The sequence below is a fragment of the Mus musculus genome, chromosome 4 (assembly GCF_000001635.26).
Source record: "Mus musculus strain C57BL/6J chromosome 4, GRCm38.p6 C57BL/6J".
Lineage (NCBI taxonomy): Eukaryota > Metazoa > Chordata > Mammalia > Rodentia > Muridae > Mus > Mus musculus.
Window position 1 is genome coordinate 47,474,394 of NC_000070.6, and position 20,771 is coordinate 47,495,164.

The 20,771-nt window shown below is 46.8% G+C and overlaps 1 protein-coding gene and 1 long non-coding RNA gene across 2 annotated transcripts; one reads left to right on the plus strand and one right to left on the minus strand.

Annotated features, from left to right (window-relative positions):
- Positions 1-267: 267 nt before the first annotated feature.
- On the plus strand, positions 268-8,840 carry Sec61b (Sec61 beta subunit). Its single transcript, NM_024171.2, has 4 exons — positions 268-360; positions 519-616; positions 5,738-5,839; positions 8,582-8,840. Exons 1-4 carry the CDS (start codon positions 358-360, stop codon positions 8,667-8,669), a joined length of 291 nt encoding a protein of 96 aa, NP_077133.1. The 5' UTR covers positions 268-357; the 3' UTR covers positions 8,670-8,840.
- A 6,008-nt stretch (positions 8,841-14,848) lies between these two features.
- Positions 14,849-20,462, minus strand: Gm42283. Its single transcript, XR_881260.1, has 4 exons — positions 20,258-20,462; positions 18,931-19,316; positions 15,011-15,392; positions 14,849-14,909 (listed from the first exon to the last, which is right to left on the minus strand). It is a non-coding gene; the product is annotated as a predicted gene, 42283 (long non-coding RNA).
- Positions 20,463-20,771: the final 309 nt, after the last annotated feature.

Here is a 20,771-nt window from a genome sequence, read left to right on the forward strand (position 1 = left end):
TGCGTTAGTTTAGGCCACATCAGCGATAAGCTTGTGGGCGCTAAGAAAATGCCTGACTCAATTTCTCATGTGGACCTGTCCAAAGCTTGCAATTTGGTGATGTTTGACCATATTAAGCACGCTAAATAAATTACATAAAAGAAGCGAAAGGGCTGTACTTTCACACGGCCCAGTTGTTGTCGGCGTAATCTTTACAGGCATATCTCAGGACAGCCCAGTCATCCAAGAGTCTGCGAAGGCCCTGCCAGCCGGCCGGGGGGCGGTGCCAGAGCCTGTATCTACGAGAGTTCTGAGTGCTCGGCAACTTCACGACTTCCCTCTTCCTGCCTCCTGTGCCCACCGTTCTTAGGCATCAGCATGGTGCGCGGTCCCCGCTTCCATGGGGTGCACTAGCCCCTATCTTGGTCTTCCTTTCTGGGACCTCATTGCTCTTCCCAGCTTCTCGGGTGGGTGTGGGGTCGGGGGTGTGAAGAGGATTTGACCCGCGATGTTCACTGTTTGTCTGCTTCCCTCTGCAGCCGGGTCCAACGCCCAGTGGCACCAACGTGGGCTCCTCTGGCCGCTCTCCCAGCAAAGCGGTGGCCGCACGGGCTGCGGGATCCACTGTTCGGCAGAGGTAAGTGGCTGGGGGCTTGCGGGGGACGCCCGGTTATGGCTGGAGGAGGCTAGGTACCCAGGGTTGCATTGCATTGCTGGAAGGAGGAGTTCCAGGATGGAAAGATTAATAGGGGCCGAGTGAGCCCGAGCTGACGTGGCCATCTAGTTAGTTAAAGGCCCTTTAGGAGGGAGGCATGGTTTTCCTCTCCTTGATCAGCTGCACGCACCACTTTAGTTAAAGGTAAATTAGACTAGGATCAGGAATAACTTTAGGAAAAGCGTTGGCATAAAGCTGGTGTGTCTGAGGCTTTACCTTTCAGTCTTCCATATGGAGGTCCCATACACACTCAGTTTAACAAAATGTGTCTTACACAGTCTGTCACCCTGGTTCCCCATCCCAGCTGTGTGTGTGTCTTTCTTTTTAAGTCTATTTTGTGTATGTGTGTGTATTGCACGCACCTGTGTGTGTGTGTGTGTGTGTGTATGTATGTGTGTGTGTGCGCGCGCGCATCTCTTTCTTGCCTGGTGTCCTTGGAGGTCACCTGAAACTGCAGTTATGAATGATTGTGAGCTACCATATGAGTACTGGGGACCGATTTGGGGTTCTCTGCAGGAGCAACAGGTATTCTTAACCTCTCAGCCACTTTTCCAGCTTCAGGGTCTCCTTATTTTTAAATGTCACTGCTTATTTATAGAAATCTAGAAACTCCAGTTATTTATCTTTTTTAATTTGGTGTGTCTTCTCTGTACAGTCATATGCCATATTTCATAGGAAGACCTCACTACTTTTTTTCCTCCATTTCTGTCCCCCCAGTTTAGCCCTCAACTTCTTCTGCTTTGAATTTACACCACTATTCACCCTCCAGTTGCTCTTCCACTTAGGTTCTCTGTAAGTTTCTGGTGGTGCCTGTTAAAAAAGGCTTTCAGAGGGATTCCACGCCTCTCCTTTCTCCCTCCTGTGAGCCAGCAATTCTGAGCTTACTACCATTTCTTTCCTTTTCTTTTCTTTTTTTTTTTTTTTTAGTTAGTTAGTTTCTTTTTAGACATTCCCACACAACCTAGGGTTGAACTCAGATCATCCTTCCTTCACCTCCTATGTGCTAGGATTGTAGTTGTAATAGGATACTACTATTTACATCTGCATGTTCATCTCCTCTGCTTTGACAGAACACCTGCCCAAGCCCTCTTCCTTAGCTCTTGCCTTAAATCATGCCACAAGAAAATGTTGACTGAAGGAATCAGTCAGCCGTATTGTTGTGTTTGTTGAACTACTAGTAAAGGTTTTTGTAGAGAGGAGTAGACTTTGAAAACGCAAAGGAGCGCTTTAAAACCACCCTTAACAATGTGAAGAGGAAGGCTTGAGGATATAGCGGGGAGATAGCTCGGGAATAGAGAGCTTGCTTAGCACGTGTAAGGCCGCAGGCTTGATCACTAGCACAACCAACAAAACACAACACATCAGCAGAAGAGGACGTGAAGGACTTGTTGACTGCAGTATGAAAATCTAAATCTGCAGTCTGAACGAGGTGGCTTGAACATGTGTGCATCAGATTGCAGCTTGGAGGAGGAACTTGTAATAGAACTGTTAGGACTGGTAAGATGACCCCGAGGGACCGTGAACGTCCTGTTACTAAGATGTGCAAGGAAAGGATATTGTGCTATGGTTTACATTGTATGGGCCTGCGGTGCTTCTTGTTGCTAGCTGGGATTTCAGAGCCTTTTGGGCTACTCTTGTAGCTGTGTGTAGTTCTTTGGGGATTGGTTTTTGTTCAAGAAGAGTTATTAGGGAAATTTGGCCATCTGAGAGTTCTTAGGGAACCGGAAGGTACCTAATTATGAGATTATCAAAAGAGAATAAATAAAAATGAGGCAACCAGTGCACAAGTGAGGTGACAGATGCAACTTTGAAGGTTATGGATAAGGATGACATCTTTTAGGTTCTGGTACTGGAGGGCCCGTAATACTAGACAGCCAGTGGCTATCTGTATGGTGTGTACAAAATTCATTTGCACATGCTAGTGAGTGTGTGGCTATATGCATGGAGTGTACAAAATTCATTCCAGAAACGTATTGATGGTTAGGTAATTGTGACTGCTGTTGGCTATCTAAGAATATGTCCATTCTTTGAGAAGAAGTTGAAGCTATGGCTAGCGATACTTGGGCTCTGGAGTGTGCAATTTTTATTTCTCCCTGAATGAAGTGATAGAGTAATAAGGCCTCAGAGAAGAAGTGTGTGGGATTTAAGGTTAAGCTGGGATTGGAGCCCTTGCTCTGCACAGTACAGTGGGAAAGGAAGCTGCCACAGGACGAGAAGGAGTGATGATATTTCAGAGACCACAAATTATGAAGTGCCAGCCCATGGTGTTCCTACAGAAGTGATGGAAACTACAAGTTTAAGATGGTGGGATAGTTAGGGATACTAAGACAGCTATAAATAATAACTAAAGGTCTGTCATGCTGAGCCTTGCTTTACCTTGGAGAATGTAGTTGAAAGAAAGATAGCTAGGGCTTGTATTCATGCTGTGAGCTTCTTTCCAGTGTGGAGGCCATGAGTAGCCAGGGCAAATGAATAGGTCATGGAATTTTAAGTGATGAAGGCAATAAGTTGGGGAAGCTGGGTGAGGAAAGAGTGAGGGTGGATGGTTTGGATAGAGTACGCAGGGTGAGTGACTCGTAGAGACCCATGAGGTGCAAGGGAGTGAATGACACGCTGGCCCAGGGAGGACAGGCATCCTAGGCTAAAGGAACAGTAAGTGGATGGGCAGGTCAGAGAGCTGGGGTTGCTCTAGCACGTGCCAGCAGCCATAGCAGTAGGCCAAAGCACGCACGTGGTTAGGGTGAACAGCATTTGGTTAAAGGTGCAGGAAGAAGGTGCAGACTTGGTTGAAGGTTAAGAAGTTAAAGTGGGCTCTGTTAGGCACCTCAGCTAGCTTCCCAGATAAGGTAATGAGGAATATTGTGAGCCCAGTTTGATGTTTCTATGGACCCTGCTTTTCAGGGACTCTGCTCTGTCCCACTGCCGGTGGCAGAAGTAACAACAACAAATCCTATTGGCTTCTGTAGGGATCTTGAAATTCTAGCTTTGAAGAGAGCTAAACTCAGGGATTGTGCTTTGGAGAGTGGCAATCGTGTGGAGGTGGTAGTTGTGGCTCAGGTGATAACGTCCCACGTGGACACTGGCTTGTCTTTGGTTGTAGCTGTAACTCCTGTTTTATGAACAAAGAAGATTTCAGGTACCCACCTTCCAGATTAGAGACATGGCTGCCCAGGGAGGCTTTCTGCACACCCCGTACATCTTCTTTTGCTATTTACAGTCAGCCTTCCCAGAGAAGCAGTCATGCACAGGGTTGTATGTTTCCAGGCTACTGTAGCCCATAGCTAATGTATCTGAAATGTCATTCGCTAGCAGAGTAGACACAAATCATGGGCACTGACTGCCGTCAGAGTTGTCATGAGTACAACTGGAGTCAGACTGGACCAAGGCTCTAATCTTCCACTCATGTGGTAGGATGAGCTTCCTTGGCTATAGACAGGATTTCTGTCAGCAGCCCCCACACAGGAATGGGATTTCAATAGAGAGAGTATTGGGATTTGGTAGTGTTGCAAGAAATATTAGTTCCCATGCTCCTTCCAGCTACTCTCTGCCTGCCACTCTCTGGTGAGCCAGAGCTCCCGAGTTCCCAAGTTCCCTTCGCTGCCATGCCAGCACCACGCAATGAACGTCCACCCCAGGGTCAGCCCCCCACAATACCCAGCTACCTGGTAGAAACAAAACTCTAGAAGCTTATAATAAACAAGTCAGATTTATATATCAATAACTTCTCTTTTTCTCTTTTCTTTTTTCTTCGTTTTTCGAGACAGGGCTTCTCTGTGTAGCCCTGGCTATCCTGGAATTCACTCTGTAGACCAGGCTGGTCTTGAACTCAGAAATCTGCCTGCCTCTGCCTCCCAAGTGCTAGGATTAAAGATGTGTGCCACCACTGCCTAGCTTCAATAAATTCTCAATTCACAAGATACCCACACAATAATTTCAGGGCCAATTGATCATGGTACAAGCTGCCCACCTAGATCAGACAAGTTATCCCAGTTAGTGTATCCTTTGTGATAAATCTACCTGTGGCTATTTAAAACAGATGCTGGTTCAGGATCTTCTTCCTGTCTGTCTGTCTGTCTCCATCTCGCCTTCATCCCCCTCCCTCCTGTCAGTCGCTCTCTGTCCCTGCAACTCTTGGCTCCGCCCCCTTTTCCCTGTCCAGTCACAGGCCTCCTGCTGTACTAATATTTCAATGTAACTGGACAGGGAAAATTCTGCCACAAGGTAGGACAGGACATTCTTTTTGAACACCTAACACTTGTGGCATAATTATACGACTGATGATTTCTTTTAGATTTCTTCCTGTCACCCAGTGCTTGGGTCCTCGCTTTGCCACTCCAGCATGGGGTAGGGCAATGCCCCATTCCATAGGAGGATAGGAGAGTCTGTGTCTCGTCCTGGTCCTAAGTGTCCATGTCTCTGGTGTGCTCTGTCTGACGAGATGGCTCCGTGCATCAGCCGTTATCCTTTTGCAGAGAGCAAGTTTGGGTTGTCAGTTGTTTGCTTTTTACCTCCTGCTCCTCTCCAAGACTGACGGTCAGAATATTAAAATAGCTCAGCTGTGTTACAGAATTCTCATTCATCATGTGTCGTCTCCATTTTGGGGACCTTGCTATAATTACAGTTCAGTGTCTTGTCTTAATTTTGCAGCAAGTGCAGTTATTTTAAACCATCTCTTTGAATAGTCTTTTAAAAATGAAGTTATAATTTAAGGGCATTTCTGGATGGGTTTATTTCACAGAAGTTCCCATGAAGACAAACTGAGGGACACTGTCCACTGAGAAGGCTAGATATGGTAAAGGCAGTTCCTGTACACATCGGCACCTGACAGGTAGACTCAGTCCATAGAACCTAAGATCAGCCAGACAAAGGAAGAGTTTAAATCTAGTAAGAAGGTCTTCTTACAGCTTGCCTTTTTTTTTTTTTTTTTTTTTTTTTTTTTTTTTTTTTTTAGAGAAAGCCTGTATGCTAGAAGCATATAGTATCTTATTAAACGGATTTCTTAGAAAAACTACTAATTTTTCTTTTCTTTTTAATCTGTTACAGAAAAAATGCCAGCTGTGGGACCCGGAGCGCAGGCCGCACCACCTCTGCAGGGACTGGGGGGATGTGGCGATTCTACACGGAAGATTCCCCAGGGCTCAAAGTGTAAGTCGTGGAGTGGACTCGTGACCGAGGTGTAGGAGCCGTGTCTGACATAGCCTGCAGCTGCATTTGTGCCTGGTGGGCTGGGTCTGGCTCGCCTGCTCATCACCTGATGGACAGATTAGGGTGGTGAAGGATACCTTTCTGGGAGTGATTAAGAGATGGAGCCTCCTGTCGCAGTATCAGGGTAAACGGCAGGCACAGGGAACAGGAGGGAAGCTGCTTAATTAGAGGAAATCGCTCTTCATTTGGTTCCCCTGCCCCACATAGAGACACGGGGAGGGGGCGTTTGAATGGGAATTGGGTGATTTTTCAAAGCTGCCCTGAGGTGGAAGCTGATATTATTACAGCCTAATGGAAAAATTTCCATTATGTTGTGTTACCCAAAGTTCCTTGGCTTCCTTGCTGTGGGAGCGTGGGGGTGGACCCAGGAGGGTGAATGCATCACCTTTCAAGCTTAGCCTTGAGAGGACTGAGGGGCGGTGACCAAGGAGAGGTGACCGTCCGTCAGGCAACTTGTGTCCTGCGCCTCGCTTACCTCTTAGGCCAGGCTGTCTGGCACCACAGCATCCTTTGCTGCTACTTCCCGTCCACACCGGATCAGGGATGATGATAACAACAGCAGATCTCCCGCCTTTGTGTAGCCCTTGCTGTTTTTCAGAAAACTTAGTATCTTTTCTGCTTTGATATGGCCAGCCTTCCTGAGGTAGGACCTGAGCCATTTTGCAGATGAGGAGTTCCAGAGGTAGTGAGGCACTCAGACACAAATGGTAGGAGGCAGAGCAGACCTGACTGTTGGAGCCCAGCCTTCCTCTACTGTCCGTCTGGTAGAAAAGAGACAGAAATTCAGTTAGTTTAATTGATTTGGCTTACATTACAGATTTAGATGACTTCCCTATAACTTGTGGGATTTGGTTTAATTCATTTATTGACTTTTTTTTTCCTCTTACATTTTTTTTTCTCTTTTGGGGGCAGGGTCTTATAGTGTAGCCAGACTAATCTGGAATGTTCCTTCTCTCTACCTCAGACTCCTAGCTGAGCACCGGTGCATGTGACCAGGCCTGGCTAGTGTCTGTCCCACCCCCACTCCCCCACTGTCAGCTTGCAAGAATATCTTTATGAATCAGTTCTTCAGCTGGGAGGGTGGTGGTGTGAGCTGGTGGTGTTCTGACCGCCTTTGGTGATTTTCCTAGTGTCTCTTCCCAGTGGCCCTGCAACTCACTTTAAATTCCTCAGAAAGGTGGGAAACCCTTGTATGGACAAGTCTGGCTCATGCCTGCCCTTCAAGTCCTTCAGTTGTAGCGTTCTGGTCCTCATAGGAACTGGTAGAAACTGTCTCTTGAAGTGTCATAAGCAGTATCCTAACCCTGTCAGAGAAATGTGCTTCTGTGAAAGGACACAGTTGAGAATTCCTACCTACAAATCTGTCCACCAGCATCTTGGAGCTTATTTTTGGCTCCTCCTGGGGATTTTGTAAAATTTCCAGGTTGATAGTACTGTTTCCTGAGAACCTGCTGTAAGCCTGCCTTGTGTGCATGTAGCTCTAAGGTGGGTGCTGTTGTAACCGCTTTACAGATGGGGAGACAGACTTGAGGGTAAGGAATGGGCACAGGCAAGCTTGTGAATGTCAGGCATCCTCAGTCCGTGCCCCCCGAGAGCTGGATCCTCAGCTCCGTGCCCTGGCTGATGATAGCAGTGTGCCTGGCAGGAAGGGAGGAAGATAAGTTAGTGTGGCGGTCTCGCTCCATTTCAACCTTCTTACTCTCTAATTGTACAAACTTTAGAATGATGTAGCAGAGACCTTGGTCCCCGCAGTATTTATTATCCAGTCTGATCCAGTCTGGACCACTGCTACCTCACCTGGCCCTGCCTGGTAATGCTTTGATGAGTAAAGGATTCCTTTCTGGAATCTCTACCTCTCGGTTGTATCTGGGAGGGCAGTGCTTACAATAAATGCTCACAGCTCGGGTACGCTCAGAGGCAGTTCTTTATAGCAGCGTTTGATTCAAAGAAAGGCAGACGGGGGGGAAATCTATTCCTTGTCTGCAATTAAGCCCATGACTACAAGTCAGTTTAGTTTAGCGCACAGTGCCTGGAATGTGGTGCCAAGATATGTTGAGTGTGGTGTGTACACCTTTAATCTGAGTACTAGGCCAGCAGAGGCAGCTGGACCTCTGAGTTCAAGGCCAGCCTGGTTTCAGTGTGAGTACTGGGACCATCAGTTCTACACAGAGAGACCTTGTCTTAACAAAACAAAAGAAACAGAAAAAACTTGTAGAAGGTAAATGAGCTTAATGGGTGGGGTCCGAGATGTTCAGACTTCTGTATTCCGCGAGTCTATAGGCAGGAATCCCTCTGAGCCTTGTCTGTCTCCTTGTGTATAAAGGATCAATACTTGTCTCACTCATGAGATGCGTGAGCTTCTGCAGGTTGAATTCGATCATAGATTCACAAGCATTTTGTGCTAGTTCACCTGTATGTCTCATACTGTAGTGAGACGGAAAAGGTTGTCTCAATACATGTTAATTTGAGAAGGTTTGCAAATAGATTTTTTTGCGCATAAGAGTTTGGGAAATTTTTCTTTTTATTGTAGAACATATTAAGTACACAAAATTAGCATATCTGAGGGATTATCTCTAGGACATCCGATGTCGTCGTTTGTGTATAATGTGCTGCCCTCGGCAGTCGTGAGTATTAAGCCTACCTTGAGACTGAAGTAAGCATGACTTCTCTTCTCATTCCCAGGGGCCCTGTCCCAGTGCTGGTGATGAGTCTTCTGTTCATCGCTGCTGTATTTATGCTGCACATTTGGGGCAAGTACACGCGATCATAGATTGGGCTACATCCATCTGTCATCTGAAGAAGAAGAAGAAGGAAAAAAACCCAACATATCTTGGACCAAAAGTGTAGTGATTTTCTGTTCACGTGTATTATTTTACAGAGAATAAGAATTGACTTTGAGAAATCAGTTTTTTCTATGGCTAATAAACTTTGGAATTGCTTTATATGGAGACTGGTTGCCTGTGCTTTATTGTGAGGGCCCTCTGCCTTAAGATGTAGCAGTGAATAGGTCTTTCTTACAGAGCTCATTCTTTGCAGGATTGGCAGTTCCTCCTACAACCATGTAGTCACTCAAACTCAAGATGCTCTAATTGGCCTTGGCATGTTTTTCCCAAGGTATTTCTGTGCTAGTGATTGTCATTTTGGGTACTTGGTTTTCAAGAAGTGTGCCTTGGACTGCCATCAGGGATCTGTATGTGAGACAGGTGGTGCCGAGGGTAAAGAGTCAAAGAAATCAGAAACCAAGAGTCTTGGCTGGGGCGTCGGCTCATTCTGTTGTTTTGTTTTGTTTTTACTTTTTTGAGATGGGGTCTCGCTGTGTTGCTCAGACTCTTGGAGCTTGCCACGCTCCTGCCTCCACTCCTTGAGCAGCCCTGGCTCATTCAGTTCTTTGTGTCTAAAATCCAGGCAATTGTTTGCTTTTTCTCTTGTTCACATGTCCCTTGGGGATTTCTGCCCACTGATCTCTCATTTCTAAACCCACTTTGAAAGTACTGATTTGAGAAAGTGGATTTATTGGTATAATTTTGTTTTCATTTTAAAAAATAAAGACTTTGTAACAGGAGTGAGACAGCACTTATATACTACTATCTAAATGATTGTGTCCAAAAGTAAATATTGGGATTTGTCTTCCCCTGTGCTGCCCACTGAGTACAAATAGCATTTACTGTTCTGGGAATCACCCCAGCAGGGCAGTCCAGGAACCAAAGGCTCCACACTGGGATGCCCAGAGAGAAGGGAAGAAGGGACTGACTGTCCACCAAGATCAATGTTGAAGATACGTGCAAGTTTTGCATCTGTAAAACAGGCCATGGGAATGGATGGATGGCCCAAGTGGGGCAAACTGTCTGCTGATGATCTGAGTTTAGTCCCTGGGACCCACATGGTGGAGGGAGAGAACTGATCCCCACAAATTGCTCTTTGATCTCCACATGAGTCATGTTACGTGTATGCCCTCAAGTAAAATAAAGACATGAATTGAGAAATAAACGTAAAAAACATCTTGAGGCCATCTTGAATGGCAGCAGTTGAGGGTGTGCACTGCTCCTGCGGAAGACCTGCTTTCTGTTCCCAGCACCCACGTCAGATGGCTCGAAACTCTACAGCTTCAGGTCAGAGCATCCAACACTGTCTTCTGGCTTCCAGATGCACAGACTTAAAAACTAAAAATCAACCTTTGGCCTGGAGTAGTGGCTGCTCTTGCAGAGGTCAGCATCCACACCAGGTGGCTCATAGCTGCCTGAGATACTAAGTAGTGTATTGTACCAAATGCTGGCTTTCATTGGTATTTCTATATGTGTGCATAAAGTATTTAGTCACTGCTCTCTTCTCTTGTCCTCTGCTGGCTGGCTCCTTCCTCTTTCTAACTAGTCTCCCGTCTTTTATGTTACAAGTAGTCAGATCCAGAGCTTTGTACATGCTACATTATGTCTCGTCATAAGATTTATCTTTAAAAATTAAATTTAGTTAGTTATGTGTGGGCGGGGTGGTAAGTGTATGATAAGGCACATGTGTGGAGGGCAGGAGACACTTGGGGGGGTCGGTTCTCTTTTTCCACATGGATGTTCTGGGTCTCTGATAATCAGGTTTCTCAGCGAGCTCCACTACCTGAGGAGCCGTCTCACCAGCTCCATGAAAGATTTCTTATGGCGACATCAGTAGGTTTACACTTGTTAAGTCTTAGCAGACATTTTATTTGAGGGAAAATGGCTCGAAAACTGGTTTTCTTGGATTCTGTGAATATCTTACTGCACTAAACAGGTGTTTTTATTTTTTGAAACACAGGAAACAGAGTTCGATTCATTTGGAAAAAAGACAACAATATCCATAATAGAATCCCACCCTCCCCCGTAGCCAGTTAGAGGTACCAAACAAAACTAAAAGTTATTAACTTTAATTTGGAAAAGAAACGTGTGTGTGTGTGTGTGTGTGTGTGTGCCTGTGTCTGTTAACTGTCTCTAGGGTAGACATATTACAACCACATGGCTTTCTTTGCTGCATTGGCTTGGCTAGCCTGGTCCCCAATGGTAGCGGGAAACCTGATGCGTTTTCCGAGCCAATGAGTTATAAGGTATGTGCGCTCTCACTGGCAGGATGGGCAAGCTTCAGTCAGCAGAAGGAAAGGAAGGGAGCTTGGGAGTTGGATGGAAAGATGTGCAGCATGTATTCCGAAGCTGCCTTTGGCTCTGCGGTACAATGCTAATACTGTTGCTGAGAGACGTGGTGTTCAAGCTATTCCTTTCTTTTTTATCAGAAAAAAAAAATTATTTTTTTTGGTGGTAAAACACACATAACATAACATTTTTCATCTTAACCATTTTCAACTTACTGTTCAGTGGTATTCAGTACATTTATCTTGTAGGATGCTCTCTCTATCTGCCTCCCAAACTTGTCATCTTGCAAAACTGCCCTCTCCGAGCAGCTGACTGCCATCACTGTCTTCATGGTGCGGCTGTTCTTCCTACAGGTGGAGTCACACAGTGTTTGTCGTGTTTGTGACCTTAATTTGATTGGCATTATGTCCTCCATATGGGATTTCATTTGCCAGAATTTGCTTCTTTCTAGGCAGAGAGATAATTTCATTATATATGTATGCTACTTCTTATGCTGCTTTTTTGAAAATTATTTTTTAAACTCATAATGCTTAGGAGCCATTAATAATGTGTGTGCGTGTGTGTGTACTCCCTCTGTGGCCTAGGCTATCCTTGAACTCTTAATCCTTCTGCCTCAGTATTATAGGCATGTGCCATCACCACCCCTGGCTTTTATTTATAGCCCCTGTAAAATCCTAACACATTAGATCTTTACTTGAGTTACGGTGTTCTTGGCCCTGAGACGGATGCTTCCAGGCCCCTTAATGTGGGTTACAATTCTAACGGCTTCTGATGGCAGCAGTCCCAGCAAAGTGAACTGCTATCACACTAGCTTAGGCTGAGCCTTCAAAGTTCTTGGAGATGCCATGTTGGGGACAGTGCCTGAGTCCCTAAACTAGTTGAGAATGGGACATCTTGGGGTCCTAGTGTTAACTCTGAACACGGTGGGCCTGGGATGATGGCAGCTGTGTGCCTCTCCTGTTCCTACGCCCATTCTAGTCTAGATTCCAGGGGTCAGGACCCCACAGGAGTTGGACAAGACATTCTGAAATCATGCAAATGTTGGCACTAGGTTGAAATGCCCAAAGGTGTCTATAATTCTGGGCTGCATCTGCTGGGAAGTACTGCAGAGCCTGCGGAGCTCATGAATGCAGGGAGTGTGCCCTTGTTCTTGACAGGGTGCTGGGTAGCTCTGTAGACATGGCTGGCTTCAAACTTAAAGAGATCCGCTTGCCTCTACCTCTCAAGTGCTGGGGATTAAAGGTATACTCCACTAGGCCTGGCTGACAACATACTCTTGAGGCCCACACAGACGTTCCTTGGGAACCTTTAGAGCCAGGAAACGTGGGTCCAGGCCAGGACTAATGTGACTCTGGGCTGTACTACTGCACCCGCCTTTGAGGCTTAGAAACACTGCTACCACATAGCAGTCAGCAGATGTGGCCACTTTGCTTTCCTCCTCTGGGTGTCCTTATGTGTGGGTGATTATAGATGTAATAATTTCACAGTTAGTAAGCTTTCATGGGAAGAAAGTAATAATGTCTTGTGGGGTAGCTAACCATTGAATGCTTTAGCCATATTTTTTTGTTAATTTTTTTCATATGTATGTACATGTTTGTGTGTGTGTGTGTGTGTGTGTGTGTGTGTGTGTGTGTATACATGTGCAAGCATGTGCAGAGGCCAGGGTTGCCACCAGGTGTCTTTCTCCTTTGCTCTTCATCATGTCTATTGAGGAAGGGTCTCTGTGCTTCCAGCTTGAACCTCCTTCTCAGTGTTGCACTCACAAACTTGTAAGTCTGTGCTCAGCAGCAGGCTTCTGGGGCAAGAGCGTGGGCACTGGGAATGGGGTCACACTGGCAGTGCCGGGGCAGTGTTAATCAGGGCTGGTGACAGTGGACGGTGTTAATCAGAAAGGGAAGTGTAAGGACATCAGGGTTATATAGAGAAGTGGAATGGAGTAGTTAGCCCACTCAGGAGAAAGCCAGCATGTTCAAGAGACGACACAGAGAGAAACCGACAGAACAATGGTTTTCCCATTGGTGAGTCCTCCAACAGGAGGCGTCTCCAGACCATAGCGAATCTGATCAAATTTGTTTAAATGCTTTTTTTGGTCAGTCTGGCAATTTGATCTCTTTCTTAAGCTGAAGAAATTAAAATAAAGCATGCAGATGAACTACATAGGAATAGAGGGCAATTGCAAACAGTCTGAATGGGCTCCCTTTAAGGAAATGTCTAGAAGTTTATGTCCCCAAACAAACAGAACTCAAGGAACCTGCATATGAAAGGGTTAAACACTCTACTGTCTTGCCAACGAGCAGCGGCAGGCTGCATTTGTTCCCTCCTGGTCCACACAACCACACACTGGCCATCAAGAGAACACAAGCTCACTCTTCTAAAGTTATGATGGCCTGGGGGGGGGTGTTGAAGATAAATAATAAATGTCATGAGCACCAGTGGGCAGTTCTTTCCAAAGCAATACTCTCTTCAACAAAGAGCAATGGGATTTATTTACCAGCAAGCCTATGCATATTCCTATAGGGGTTGGCTCAGTCCTGCAGTGCTCATTTTAAGGTTAGTGTAGAAGAAGGAGACACATTTTTGGTATGCTTAACTCAAGGTCGTGGAGCACATGATTAAAAGGTTGAGAGGAGAGGCAAAGGTGTCTCTGGGCATGCTCAGCTTGCATAATAATACTTAACTAAAAATAAAGGAGAGGGCATTCTGAAGGTACATTAACATAGGAATGTACAGCCCATCGATAGTGGGTTACATGCCTTTACTATGAGCACTTGGAAGGCAGAGGCAGGTGGTGGTGTATTTGAGGCCAGCCTGGTCTACAGAGCAAGTTTCAGGACAGCCAGGGCTACACGGAGAAACCCTGTCTCAAAAACAATCAAACAAAACCGAAAAGAAAACAAAAACAAAACATAGGAGTTTGCCTGTAAACTCCTGGATAGCGGCTAACACGGGCTTGGCATTCAGAGCATTTGGTTCCCAAATGTCCCCATGGGTACTGCTCTCCAATGGGTACTGCTCTCCAAACAGGAGTCCAAAGTGGGAGTCATCTGGAGCAAAGCTGAGTCTGTAACCTGCTCCGGCTCATCTCATCACCATACAAGTCAGCTGCTGCTGTCCCACGTTGGCTTCTTGGAAGCTTCAGGAGGTGGTACATGGGGAACACCTCTTTGCACATTAGTGAGCTGGCAGTGTGGCTGGAGAGCTGGAAGGCCCTGGGAGGCCATAGTGTGCAGGGTCCCTTATTTCCATCCTCTGACTCAGTGGCACTATCTCCTGCAGCCTGAACAAACTCTCCTGAGGCGCCCTTTTGGCCTGCCCACTCTGCCCGCCCTGTTCTATGGTAGACTGTAGGTAGACACACTGTCCTAAAAGCTCCAGGTGACTTTGGGAAGAAGTGAGAAGCACAGTGTCAGGACTGCTGGGACAGCTCAGAGGCTAAAGTTGCCACGCATGCCTAGTGGTCAGCTTTTATCCTTAGAACCTATGTAAGGGGTACCAGGAGAAAACCCCACCAAGCTGTCCTCTGCCTTCCACATCTGTGCTGGTGTGCTGTAGCATGCTGTCTCTGTGCTTCTCTCTCTCTCTCTCTCTCTCTCTCTCTCTCTCTCTCTCTCTCTCACACACACACACACACACACACACACACACACACACACGTCATACACTTTTAAATAGAGACACGTAACAATCGTGCCAGACAGGAATTCCTTCTGGGTAGTCCTGCCTGTTCTGGAACTTGCAGTGTGTCTGTACTAAGAGATCAGCCTATCTCCTCTGGGATTATAGGTGTGTGCCACCACAGCCGGGCACATCATATACCTTTGAGAAACAAGAAAGCAGCGCGTTCCGATCCACAGCCTTCAACGTGATTTTCTGACAGCTCTGCATCTGGGGAGCTTACTCTGGAGAAGGGCAGGAGCACAAATTGGACAAATTGGAGTATCTAAAAGTGTATGCCCCCCCCCCCCATTATATAAATGGCCAGCTGTTATACGAGACCAACCCTGATTCCATGTAGACTGTGGAGTCTGGAGGTTTGACTTCGGGTGGTGCTCTGACTCAAGAGGACAACTTTGGCTGTGGAAAAATCCTTGGGGGTGGGGAGGGGGATTCGATAGATACCAGTTTTCTTAGCAGTGTGGGTGGCAGGCACTCTTCCCACCAGAGTTCAGGTCAGCGTGGCTGGCGCTGGCACAGCCCGCAGGGTCTGCTGGAATACTTTTCACCTCATGGAGCCAGATTCAAGCCAACACTGTATGCTGCTTTCATGTGTCTAGAAAGATCTCCTCTTGACCGTCGTGCCAAAATACGTTATCAAGATTGGCTTGGCTTGGCATCTTCTGGTCGTAGGAAGGCTTGCTTGCAGGTTGGCCTGTGGCTGGAATCTGAAAGCATGGTTTTGAACCATTGAACTGATATGGCTGTGGGATGCTATGGTGTTCTCGAATGCCATTTCTTTCTAAGGATACAGTGTTTTTGTTGCTTTTTATTTTATATGTATGAATGTTTTGCCTTTATATATGTAGGTGTACCGGGTGTATGCCTTCTGCCTGCGAAAGTCAGAAGAGGGCTTGGGATCCCCTGCAACTCAGGTTGCAGACGGTTGTGATTCTCCACGTAGGGGCTGGATTTGAACCTGGGTCCTCTACAAAAGCAACAAGTACTATTAAGCACTGAGCCATCTCTCCAACCCAGATAAGGTACTTTGTCAGTCACCAGGTGTTAGGGGCCTTTGTGACCAGCATCAATTAAAAACCCTGGGATCCAAAGGCCTAGCCAATTTTGAGCTAAAACACAACCCATATTATCACATCTGCCAGTACTGCAGAAAGAGACAAGCTGGCCCTCCTAGAAAAACACGCCTCAGGGAGGCCTGAGCAGGATCTCCTTTCCACCTGGGTCTGCGTGAGTCTTCTCAGGTGATCGCCATTTACCCTTTCATTGTAATGAATCTTAAGCTATGTATTAACCCTTGAATTGTCCCTCCCCTCCCCCCAAATCACTGAACATGTGGATGATCTGGGAGGAGCCCAAGACAATCATGCTGAGTCAGGCTTTGTTTGCTTTGGACACGCTAGCCTCTTGATCTCGGGGGTCCATCTCCAGACTCTGTTCTCAGTGCCCCTCAGCCCAGTTGCTATTCCCTGCCTTTCTGTCTCTTATCCCTCACCAGGCCCTGCCCTCCCCCCAGCCCAGCCGGCCACATTTTTCAGAATTACCAGATCTAATTTCCTTTACCATTCCCTTCACAAAAACTTCTTTCCTGATTTAATTACTATTTCTTTTAATTCACTTTCGTTCTCTCAATTGTCGTTAAACTCCTAAAGCTGTTTTCTTAAAGAACACGGCAGCCGGCCCTGTGCTTAGTTAGAGATTAATGTGGTCATTTCATTTGAACACAGGTGCTTTTTGTATCTCAACAATTATCTTTGGAAGGGAAGAAAGTCACCATCTTTCTTCCTAGACCCTCTCTGAGGATAAAAACCGCTGGTGAGAGAGACGGAGCTGAACCTTGTAAGCACTCCTTATACTTTCCACTGACTGTAGTCTCAGCATCTAGGCTGGTGGTTCTCAACCTGTGAGTTGTCACCTATTAGATTTTCTGCATATCAAATATTTACATTACACCTTATAACAGTAGCAAAATTACAGTTATGAAGTAGCAATGAATTAGTTTTATGGTTGGGGGGGTCACCACAACACAAGGAACCATATTAAAGGGTTTAAGCATTAGGAAGGTTGAGAATCACTGAGCTAGGCAGAGCTGGGAAACCCCAGGTCTCTCAGGGGTGCTCAGGTCATAAGTGGTCATAGGACAGCAACCGTGAGAAATGAGGCTCTGTGTCAGGAGAGTTTGGATGGTAAGGGGAACAGGTCTCAGCCTCATGTCCTGCCCACTCAGACTGTGGCTCATAAAAAACAAGACACTGGCCTGGAAGTCCCCCTTCTCTGGAACTGGATTGTTGCGTGACATTAACAAATGTCCCCTTCGGTCAACTTTCTACCTCCCATATCCTCATTTCCATGACCACATACATCCAGCTGGGGCAGGATTGCATACATCCAGCTGGGGCAGGATTGCATGCAACCAGTGGGGGAGGGGAAGGGAGTGGCTGGACTCTCAAGTGGGAGTCTTTGAAACCCTCCTGTCCTGTGAGGGTCCTGTGCATGTTCACGGCTGCTCTGAGTTCTACAGCGTCACTCGGAGGACAGAGTTCTCTAACAGGTTCCAACCGTTCCAGCCCTAGGCCCTGCATTTCATCCATCCGGGCGTATTACCCTCATCTTTTTGCATAGACTCTTGGAAACTGGTGGCAGAATTCCAGGCTGGGTCCCTTTTAGATATAATTGCCCTGTCCCAGCCCCTGAGTAGGTACGACATCCTGGAAAGGCAGAAAACACAGGTTCTGAGCCTGGTGCAGGGTCTCAGAGACGAGTCTCAGTTCCTGTTTGTGGATAATTGGTATAATTGCAAATGGAGTGACTATTGTGCCCACTTTTCTGTGTCGAGCCACCTGCGGTGCGTTCAGCACAGTTCCTGCTGCATGGCAAGCCTTGGGCGATGATATCAATAGCAGCTTTGGTCCTATTTCAGTCTGAATTCCTTGCTCATAGGACCAAAACTGACCCTTCTCTCTCCTCCTCACCTCACTAGGAAACCCCTCTTCAACCTTCAAACCTGCCTGGATTCCCCCTGTGGTAGGAGCTCACTGCTCTGGAGAATCTTTGTCTTTTGGAAGTCATTCTACAGATAGGGGGTGTGTGTGGGATGGCAGCTCAGTTTATAGGATGTTGGGTCACATTCCTTTCCAGGGGCAGGAGGCAGGTGGCAGGAAGCCTTTCTCCTATGCAGCAGTCACTCTCCTAGGGAACAACGGAGCAATGATGGAGCCATTGGAGATAATTGGGCAGGAAGCTTTGTGATGTGTAGCAGGTCAGAGCTCCAGACTCGATTCACCAGGCCCCAGGTTGTGGAGTCTGGCAGAGCTGACAGCGTACAGCTGGAGTAGCAAGGCTAATCCAGGCATATTTTATAGATAGCCTCAAAGACACCAGAGGAGCCTCTGGAAACTCTCTTTTCTTGGGCTCTTGAGGATCATAAAGGACACTATCCAGCTCTGCTGAATCATGCTCATTAATGCCAGAATAAAGCGACCAGAGTTCCCTAGGGCTCTGTCCCTGTCACTCAGGGGCCGTAGACTGCATTTATGAGAAGGCCTGGGGTGGTTAATAAAGTGTCTGATTTGTCTAATAAAACCCTCCTGGGTCGAGGAGCTTTCTGTCCCATGCTCGGGGCTCTGCTGGGCAAGGGCAGGGTGCATGTTAAATTCCTGCCAGGGCTATTTCGCCTTGGTTGAAAGGAAATCATGTTTGAGGCTGAAAGCAGATTTCCTAATGTAAATGTAGCCGAGGACCTAGGTGTGAGGGTTAGAACCTGCTGCTGGCGTTATCAAACAGCTGGGGAATAATTTAAAGAGGTGAATGTGAAGCAGCTGTGCACTCGTGGTGGCAAACCAGACTGGCTTGTGTGCACAGTAATGAATTCTCTTCATCCTGCGTGCGTGTTTATATAATGCTGACTTCCTTACATTAGTTAGTGATGCATACATTTTATTTTATGATAATGCTAGATTTTGTTTTTAAAAATTGTATATATATATGTATTGTATATAATATATGTATGTATGTATGTATATATATATATATGAATTAGAGACAGTTATGAGTCACCATGTGGTACTGGGTATTAAACTCAGGTCTGCTGGAAGAGCTTTTAACCACTGAGCCAGGTCTCCAGCCCTGCCTGTCCTATTTATTTGTTTAGAGATATGGTCTCTAAAGATCCTGGTTGCATATCCTGGTTATTCTCTAAATGACCCAGAATCCTCTTGCCTCAGCCTCCCAAGTGCTGGGGTTACAGACCTGCAGCAGCATCCCATATCCAGCCTTCCTGTAGATGTTTGTGTGTCTGGGAGGATCCAGAAAGATCAGATTTTAGGCGTCTGTCCAGTTCCTTCCTGACACCAGCAGCAAAGACAGCGGCTGCAGGGCAGGGACACAGTCTGGAAGTTGAAGTGTCTGTCACATGTGGGCTCTTTCTGCCATGAGAAGAGACCCTAAACCTGTGTTGACTTTGATGTAAAGAGCACACGGGAGAGGAGAAGCATGTTCACATACATGCTCGTGATAAGGGACCCAGCGGCAGCATCGTCCGATGACATCAGGACCCGCCTGGACCGGCCAGAGTCGGTGCCTTCCTCTCTCCCTCCTGCTGCTGCTGTCAGTGCTCCTCCTGCAGCCAAGTGTGCCTGTGGTTTGATAAATAGCAGACAGATGTCAGACTTTAGCTTCAGCCAGCTGTGTCTTCACCTCTGTGGCTCTCAGTTTCCTAGTTTGTAAGGGACTTCTTCCTCCCACCCTGTCATGACCTGCAGGACCATGTGGTGGGTGGGGAAGTCTTGGTGCAAAGCCCACACTGGCATCAAGGTTCTCTCCTCTCTACTCTGAGCCTTTTCTCTGAGTTCCTAGAGCTGTACATACATGTGTGTGCCTGTGTGTGTACATGTGTGTATGTGTATGTATGTATTGTGTGTGTGCGCATCCCATGAGCCCTCAGCACACAGAGGAGCAGTCTCAGCTCTTTGATTTCTCCCTCTGCTTAAGACCGATGCAGGTGTGTATTGAGAACAGGCTGTATTGAGAACTCGCGCAGTGGAGAGGGTTGTGGACTGGTGTTGGTTGTTTCTTCTTAACAAATAACTGGCCCAAAGGACTCCCTCAGCATCTGTTCCCTCAGAATCACAGACCATCCTAGCCCATAAGGTCTGTGGCCCTGACTCTTTGCTGCTGTGGAGACCTATGGGACACTTATAAACAATGCCTCAAGCCAGTTTCATTTCAGAGGGAGTGCCTAGCAGAAGTGGTTTACAAGGGTTGGGCTTTTGAGAGTTACACTCCATTCTGGAACATTCTGCCCCAGTTGCCTGCTTCCTGATCAGGAAGAAACAAGAAGTCTTTGTCCACACGGCCAAAGGGTTAGGGTGAGGGTTAAGGTTAGTGTGAGTGTTAGGCTGTAGGGTTAGGGTGAGGGTGAGGGTGAAGGTGAAGGTAAGGGTTAGGGTTAGGGTGAGGGTGAGGGCGAGGGTGAAGGTGAAGGTAAGGGTTAGGGTTAGGGTGAGGGTGAGGGCGAGGGCGAGGGTGAGGGTTAGGGTGAGGGTGAGTGGTCATGGAGCACTCTAGTATACCTTACCTGTCCTGAGGGACTGCGACCCCTTTCCTCCATAAGCTCTTCTGTCAGGTATTTTGTTATAGCAACAGTAAAGTAGCTGATGCTAAAGGGGAGAGGCCCTCATGATATTGTCACCTCTTATGCTAATACGTTGGCAGCATCTGAGACTTGGAGGAGACACGTTCAAATGGTAGCAACAGAGATCTGATGTGGCACTGTTCCAGTCTCCCTGACATCCTAATCATCTCTTGCATTCCTTCCTGTTCATGTCATCATCAGCACAGGCCTCAACATTACCTCATAAGAGCAAAATGGCTGCCAAAGCAGCAGCCATTGTCTTCATATCTCAAGCATCAGGAGACAGAAGACCAGTAAGGGGTCTGCCAACTGACTCAGGCCTCTTTTTAGGAAGTATTTCTCAAAGTTCTCAATAGTTCCCACCTGTCCTCATTCCAGGTATTGGCCAGAAGTGAGTCACACTGTCTCTCATCCGGTGTCTTCACCTTTTGTGACTGTCCTTAGGAGGCAGAGGTTG